Source organism: Zonotrichia leucophrys, chromosome 3 (assembly GCF_028769735.1).
Source record: "Zonotrichia leucophrys gambelii isolate GWCS_2022_RI chromosome 3, RI_Zleu_2.0, whole genome shotgun sequence".
Classification (NCBI taxonomy): Eukaryota; Metazoa; Chordata; class Aves; order Passeriformes; family Passerellidae; genus Zonotrichia; species Zonotrichia leucophrys.
In genome coordinates, this window is record NC_088172.1 from 61,857,287 (window position 1) to 61,865,832 (window position 8,546).

The following is an 8,546-nucleotide window of genomic DNA, read 5'->3' on the forward strand; positions in this document are numbered from 1 at the left end:
AATTCTACAATATCTGTAGTATGTATCTTGTTTTTTTTGAAAATTGTTGGGGTATGCTTAGTTGATTTTATGTTCTAAATGTCTCTTTTACTACCCCTGCCCCCCCTTTTTCTTCCTCTGCATAGAAACGTGGGGGAAGCCCCGCTGGGGCCCAAACGTGAAGGAGTTCACTCGCCGCTTTGACCCTGCTGAGACGAAAGGAGAAGGCCCAAGGAGGCTGAAGAACTTGTATTTCCTGTACCTGATAGAGCTGCGCGCCCTGTCCAAGGTCGCTCCGTACTTTGAGCGTGCCGTTGTCGACCTTTACACCGGCAACGGCCACGAGGATGCCGAGTCTAAAGCTCTCCTGCTGGATATCTTCAGGGACACCAAGTAAGGCATGAGGGGGTTTTAGCAGCAGTTTGAAATTTTTAGTTATATTTGGAAGTGAGAATAGGTGACTCCTTGGTAGGATAGGACAGGAAGGAGAGTGGAATGAAGAAATAAAATTTAAGTAATGAGAGGGATTAAAGGGGAATTTGTACATTTGATAGGACAGATTAATAGTTTTGAGGTTTGAATATACCAATCTTTAAAACCAAACAAAAAGCACTCAAAAAACCCCAAACAACTCAACACCCTAAGCTACTTCCTGTGTGTTGCTTTTTCTGATTCTTCAGTATAAGATGCACATGATTTATTTTGAAAAGGGAAGTAGTACATACAGTCTTCTAATGGTCCACTGAGTAATTCAGCTTTTATCACAGACTTAACCTGTGGTAGTTTGGCCATCCCCTCTTCCTTCTATTTATTCCATAATGTTCTTAAGTTCAGTTTCTTTGCGCTCCTTTTTGCTACTTTTTGTGATTGGTAACGTGTTGTGTGGTTTCATTGCTGTCCCTTATCGTGGTCTTGCTTGGTAATTGAGATGTCGCCAGGCAATGATCAGCTGAAAGGCAAACATTAGGCCAGTTTCAGTATTAATTTGAACAAACTCCGAATAACAGATTTCAAGTTGTAGTGATTGCACAGTAAAACCAATACCATTGAGTATTTTTTTAAGACCTAATCTGCAAGGACTAGGAACTCTGAAAAATATCTTACGCTGATGGCATCAGCTGCTTACCAAGCTTAATTGAGCACTGTAGTTTATGCTAGATTTGTTTTGATTGCATTTTTTCTTTATTAGGTCCTTCCACATGCACTTTGATGAAAAGTCCATGTTTGCTGGAGATAAAAAAGGAGCCAAATCACTCAAGGTAAAGCTACTTTTCTGAATGACATCCAAAATACCTATTTTGGAGTGAGGCTGCGTTACTTTGGAAAGCCCTTCTGCCTACCACAAACACTGCTGAGAGTAAGATTTTATCCCTGCCTTTTCTAGAGCTGTATATGAGGCCTTTTAATCAACTTAAAGGTGCTGTCCTGATCCAAGAAGACTGAAATCTCTGGCTTTGTGCCTTGAGTCTGGCATCTGGACTGTGGTGGGGCACATGAGTATTACCAGTAAATGCAGTGGTGCTTATTTTCAAGTAAAGTAACTGTTTTATAATTATCTGGGTAAAAAGAACCCACCCATTCATGTTTGCTTTACAAAATGATGACTTATATAATAGAACACAATATACAGTATAGTCTCATAACTATGATGTTTAACATTAGAAAACATAGTTCCTAGACATGGGAACCTAATGGGAATGCTATACCTACCATCAGCTTCTGGTGTTAATATGCCACTGGTGTAAATTGCAATTCCATAGTTGGTAATGAAGTTCTGTTTTAATATTTATTAACACTTACTTATTTCAGTAGTGGTTTGGAATGTCATCAGCATTACAAAAAATGCTATTAGAAAAGTGGCAGTGTTTTATCAGCCCAGCTAGTGTTTTTTGGACCTTAAAAAAATGAGATCAGCTTGGTTAGTTCTGCACTGTTCTTGGTCCTGCTCTGTCTGAAGTTGCACAGCAACAATCTACCCATATTTTTGAAAATATCCTTTGTGAATTCTAACTTGTTTGTCAAAAAGATGGTTTGTTCAAAAAGGATTTGAATAATGGAAAAAAAAATTGGTCAGGGACACAGATACAGTGCTTATATCTCAGAAAATTTGGAGAAAGTTAGTAGGAAATCAGTGTATAGAATGCAGGCATTACCCTGCATATTCTGTATTTTTGGGGGATTTTTTTAAGAATTAACTGTTAGAAGTGGCTTGGAAACCAGATTCTGGATTTTCATGGATCTTTATTATGGCCTGACTACATAAAACAATGGTTTTGTTCAGTTTTGGTTAGAGACTTGATATTCTAATGGTACTAGATTTCTAATGGTACTACATTCATTAATGTTCTGTTTCTGCAAAGCTAACATGTACATTAGCTTAAGCTTTTTTATTTTGTTTTTAACTGATAGGAAGAATTTAGATTGCATTTCAAGAACATCTCCCGCATAATGGACTGTGTTGGATGTGACAAGTGCAGGCTGTGGGGCAAGCTGCAGGTACAGTTTATTTTGTGTAGGTCTGTGTGTTCTGGCAGGGGCAGGTCCCAAGGTAATAATCTATTTCATTCTGGCAGGACACCTCTTACCTTAGCATTCAGGCTTTCTGCACGTGCTTGGTCCTTGGTATCCTTACCTATATATTAAAAATCTATATATGTTTAGCTTACTGTTAAGCATTTTAATTTTTTTTCAAATTGTTTATTTTGTTTAGTCAACAGCTGTGTAGTTTACTAAAAGGTGGAGTTTGTGCTCTAAAAGAGTTACTTTTAAAGCAGATGCTTCATGGTGAGATATTACTAACAGTTAATATCTTACCTGTATTCAGTGATCAGAGGAGCCTTGTAGAATCACTTATGGGAAACCTTCCTTTAAACACAGCACTTACTTGTTAGGGAATCCAGTGTGATATTTAACTCCACAAATTGAGGTGTAAGAAAAAGCAGTAATACAGATTTTCACAGTTTATGCAGAGGGCATCAAATGAATGCAAAGTTGCCCAGTAAAGCTGAAAGTTGAAAGCCAGATTCATTTTCTTGGCTCCTACTGTTTTTATTTTACCGACAACAGTATTTTAAACCTCAAGACTAATTTTAAGTCTGGACTGAGAAAAGTTATTTTGGAGTGCCTGTTGTACTGTACCACTGTATTACATTAAACTTATCAGAGTGCAATTTTCAAAGAGTTTGCAGCATCAAAAATTTGTTGGTCTCTGCTGAATTTCTGGAGTTCTGCTTATCCTGTCTTAGTTAATACTTCTGATCTATTGTTGTTGTTCCTCCTCACTAAGAACTAAAGAAGGCCAAATTTCCTGACCCATAAAATTCTCTTGCAGCCAGCTTCAACTGCTTCTTGACAAAGCCAGTGGTTGCTTATGTAGCCCAACTAAAAGTGAAAATAAGAAAAGCTACTTCTGTTCTATTCTTGTATGGAAAAGAGGGGTTGAAATTGAAGCTGCACTGTTTGCCAGTAGAATTGAAGGTGGAAAAAGTACATGTGTTGTGATACCTCATAAAAAACTTAGTTTGGCTTCAAAGGGAAAGGGGAGATGTGCTCCTGCAGGAGTTGGGGCATTTATAAGTGAGGGACAGGAAGGAACTGGAAGTTGTGTAATGGACATCTTTTCATATGCATAACCAAGAAGAAAAGAGATGAGAAAAGAAGAGATGAAGAAGACAAGGATGAAGAGCAAGTATACTTGAGGAAACAAATGCAAACCTGGTACACAATTGCTGTCATGCAATTGTATTAGTGCCCTGGTTTTTGTACAATTATTTGGCTTGAGGGTCAGTATATAAGAATTGGTACTAAAATTTACCTAGATTACTGTGTTTTCATTTTTTTATGGTTTTATGAGTAATTGAAGGAATGATTTTACTGATGTTAAAACATTGGACTTTTCTTATAGACTCAAGGCTTAGGAACTGCTCTGAAGATCTTGTTTTCTGAGAAAGAAATACAGAGCCTTCCTGAGAACAGCCCATCAAAAGGTTTTCAGCTCACACGACAAGAAATAGTTGCTCTTGTAAATGCCTTTGGAAGGTAAAATATTATAATTTTAATAGTAGAAAAATATAAAACTTCAGTGCCATTACTCAGTTTCTGTGGAAAGAATGTATTGTACACATAGCTGTAGGTTTTGAAAGGCTGAATTACTACCAGTAACATTGATAAACTTAATGCCTTCAAACTGAGTGTTAGCCTTAGTCTTCATTCTATGTTTGGATCTAATTCATCCTGTCTCAAGTCTCATAAATCTACCTTCTGCAAGATGAAACTTAAGTCTCTTACATTTAAAAAAAATTGATCAAATTTATCTCCTTCAAATGATGAAACATTTTAACAGCTTTAAAAGAAGTTTACATAGAGCATGCTTTGCTCATTATGTTAGTTCTTCAGATCTTGAATACAACAATCTGTTCCTGTTTAAACAATCTATTTAAACAATCTGATAAAAGGTGTAATAAAATTTATTACCTGTGGTTAGGGATTTTTAGAAGTTTAATGAAGCTGGGATGATTAAACATATATAAACTTTAATCCCTGTCATATGTTATGTTATTGTAAAATGGAGAGTCAATAGACCTTTTGAGAAGAGAATTGTGTCTGAGGAAAAATCTAAAGGAAAATGAATGTGATAATTTGTACTTCTCTTTTGCTGAATTGGTAACACTTTGATGGTTTTTATTTTACAGGCTTTCCACAAGTATAAAAGAGTTGCAGAATTTTAAAGTTTTATTACAACAAACTAGGTAATGAAGGTCTTTGCACAGCCCAATAGTGAAGATCATTTACATGACTGCATTGAGCAGAAGGAACTGATCCTTACAGGACTCACATGAACTGATAAAAAGTAAAATCAAATCCCAACTTGAATATTTATGTTTAAACTAGGAATGGTTATTAATTAGAAAATATATTTATGAATGGAATATATAGTTTTTAAATGTGTAAATTATGCTGATCTGTTTATTTTGTAAGTTTTCTGCTCACAGTTCTGTTGTACTGAAACTTCATACATTTTCTTATTTCCTTGTCTTTCTGAGACAGCTGTTTTATATGAAAACAAATGTACCTCCACCCTGACTTGGCCTGTCTGGAAAGGGGGGGATCACTTCTTGTGTGTCCCCATTTACTGAACTTCAGTGTATTCTGAGGAATTGGTATGTTAGTTCTGACTGTCAAAAGTAAGTGGGGGGGAACCTCCAAACAAACAAAGAAAAAAATAACAACAAAAAAAACTAACCACAAAAAGGAAATAAGGCTCTTGCTGAGTTTTAGCTTCTTACTGTAATAATGAAACTTACTTAAAAATAGCAAATTTACTGAGCAGAAATTTTTTCATGCTGGGCTTCTTTGCATCATGATGACACCAATTTTTTTACCTTTGTCTTGTGCTTTTCAGCACCCTTTTTTTTTTAATTATTACTTTGTCTCTGATGCAGCAGAGTTGAAAGTGACTTTTCTGTAGCCCCTTGCTGCAGCCTTTTTACCTGCATTTACTTGGAGGTAGAGGTCAAGACAGGGGAAATGGTTAGTGGGGTGCTGCTAGCTGAAAAACCTCAGTCAATCAAATTTCTGTTTACTCCATATTATTTTTCTAAATTGTAATCACAAGTTCAGTTTCCAAAATTTGTCTTTTTAGTGTCTTAAATGTTGAAATAGCACACTTGGTCTTTGAGCCATGGAAATAAATTTGCTCTTTATGAGTTATGTTTGAGTGCTATGTTAAAAGGTCAGTGTAAAAATAACTTGCTTTTGTAGTCACTTTTAAAAATGATGCTTTTTAAAATTCATAATCATACTGACATTTAATGCCACATACTCTATCTATGCAAACCCATACTGTATCTTCTTTATAAGGATATTCACCATAAAAAAACGGGTATGTTAATAACGTTACTTTCATAAAATAAGAAATTACTCATGTATCATTGTCCACAAATGTCAGTGATAACTTACCAGTGTCAAACCAGAATTCAGAAACAGCATTACCATTAGTAGCAACCAAATATTGGTTTAAATTTTAAATGAAGTAATAATTTATTTTAAACCAGCATGTTTAAAAATGAAGTTAGGTGTTATGAATGTAGGAAGTGCTGGTGCAGTGTAGATACATCTCTTGTTTTTAAAAACAAGTCTTCACAAAATTAAGTGCTCTTAAACATTTTTCACCCTATTAGATACTGAGTGACCTATTTATATAATTGATTGTAATTGTATTGGCTTCCATACTGTGTTCCTTTACAGCTGAAATTTTCTGAAGGCTGGAATACACTCTGTCCTTTGTTTCCAGACTAGCCTCAAATTTCTACCTGACTGGAAATGAAATAGACTATTCTGCTGACACTTGGCTTTTATGAAAATGCTGTTGCTTAAGAAAGTTAACCCCTTTGTGTCAAACTAGGATATGCTAAATGAAATTTAAAGAAATAGAAAGGGAAATTAAAAAAAAAAAAAAAAAAAAAATCCAAACCACCCTTACGAAGTTTTGGTGAGAGTTGCACAAATTGGCAGTGAACTGGTATCCCAGTGGAAGTTTGTTTAATTCTATAGGTAATTTGACATGGTGTTAGGAGAAGCTGATGCCAGTTTGGGGATGTTATGTTTTTTCCTAGTAGCCTCTCTGGCCTGTGGGCACCTGTGTCTGAGCAAGTCATCACAGGCTTTTGTTTTCTAGTTAGGTAGAGGAGCAGGAGGTTTCTAGGTGGATTCATCTGGCCTCCTCCAACCTCTGTATTTGCACCCTCAGAGTTTATTTTTCTCTATTAAATTGAAGTGGGAATCTAGGTAAGTAGCTCAGATGTGAACAGCTGTGTTTGGTAGATGAGTTACACAGAATATCCAAATCTTCTGAGTAATTGTATATATCGAAAGAGTGTAATTTTTAATTGGCTGTTAATTCTTTGCCTTTTGGATAGACCTGCAAGGGCTAGAACTGTAGGCTCACTTGTGTGAGGAGTGCCCTATAACTGGGATTTATCTGTATTGTTATATATTATAGTGCCTAAAGCTTTAGGCAGGATTTTCTAGTTAAAATAAAAAACAAAACTGTATGACTGCATTGCCCCAGGAAGGACCTAAGTCTCAGAAACATTTCTTCCTTTTTTCCCCTTGCTGTGTGGGGAAAGTGAATTGCTTCCAGCCTCCTCCTGGGGATGCAACTTGCTATTTTTTTGCTTTTTCCACCTGTGCCTGGCTAAAATCAACAGACACTGAAGCAGAATCATGCACTTGCTCATGGGACAGGTGAGAGATTCAGGCATGCAGATCCTGGACACCTGGTCCTTGCAGCCCTCGTTGGCACAAGGCAAATACTGTAGGGTAAGGACATAAAGAGATGTGAAGCTTTTCTTCTTTCCCTTTGTGTCATGGGAACACAGGAATGCAACTGAACAGCAAATTGTGTAAGTTCTGTTGCACCTGAAGGTACATATCTCTTGATGATCAAATATGGAAGGCATTTCACTTCACTGTCATTGTAGAGATAGGACATAAGATTTTTCCTGTAACAAATCTAGTTGAAACAATTTTCCTGCCACCATCTTTTTTTACTGTATTTGATGTACATTCTGTGACTATGCTGCCTATGAAGTTTTGCTGTGTGAGTTGGATGACTTAGTTCTTTATATGTTAAATTAAATTTTAAAAATTTACAGCTCTTTTTTTATACTAAAGAATAAGGTTAGTTACACCGTCCATGATCTGTAAACTATTTTAAATTCCAGCTCTCTGTTAGAGATCAGCTTGTCAACACTGTCTGCCATTCATTTCAGAGTAGTAGTACATTTTCTTGTACAAATGACACAATGATTGTAATCCCAGAGGTAGTGAGAAGACAAAGACAAAAATATTTAGTTGTTCCCAAGTCATGGAGACTTGTGTGAAATGGTGAAAAAAGACTTGGTGCAAACTACATAGGTAAAAAGTAGGGCACTGTTGCTGAATAACTTGTTCTTCAGTGCCTGAGAAGGTAGGTCAGAATATAAATTTTAAACAATGAAATATAGAGACTTGTGTAAGCTGGAATAATAAGTGTTTTCCTAGTTTTCAGCTGATGATCTGTGCTGTCATTGTATGTGCATGAAATACACTGTGCCACATTTTGAGTTGTGTTTGATGGTTGGGTTGCCTTTATCTGACCTTGCTTTGTGCTTTTCTGGGAAATGACCTGTAATATGTTGTAAATAATCTTGATGCTCATGTTTATAAAGTAGCAATCAGCAATTCATCACTTTACAATTTCTCCATATAGCTATCCTATTAAAATGTAATATTTATTAAAATCAGAATCAATGTTGGAACTGCTTATTGAGATCTAAACACTTCTGAATCTTTGCTATGTTTGAATCTACAAAATGCAAATTAAAGTATTTTCTGCTATACCTTCTTTTTGTGGATGTAATTTTTTGGTGTTTCATTTGAAAATATATTTTTTGCTTTTCATTTACCTTTCAATGACACTTGGTAGCTATTACATAAATTTTTTGTAATAGTCATGTAAGATTAAAATTATGAGCAGATTTTCACTCTCACTTAAATTTCATTCAAAAGATGAAGGTAACCTGTGT

At 35.7% G+C, this 8,546-nt stretch overlaps 1 protein-coding gene across 1 annotated transcript in view; it reads left to right on the forward strand.

Annotated features, from left to right (window-relative positions):
* The window catches only part of ERO1B (endoplasmic reticulum oxidoreductase 1 beta), a 29,068-nt gene extending 20,708 nt beyond the window's left edge, over positions 1-8,360 (forward strand). Inside the window, exons 12-16 of the mRNA XM_064708481.1 lie at positions 126-372; positions 1,169-1,238; positions 2,389-2,475; positions 3,884-4,017; positions 4,671-8,360. Coding sequence (XP_064564551.1) covers positions 126-372; positions 1,169-1,238; positions 2,389-2,475; positions 3,884-4,017; positions 4,671-4,731 — 599 coding nt within the window. The 3' untranslated portion in view covers positions 4,732-8,360. The remainder of the gene's footprint in view (positions 1-125; positions 373-1,168; positions 1,239-2,388; positions 2,476-3,883; positions 4,018-4,670) is intronic.
* The last annotated feature ends 186 nt before the right edge of the window (positions 8,361-8,546 follow it).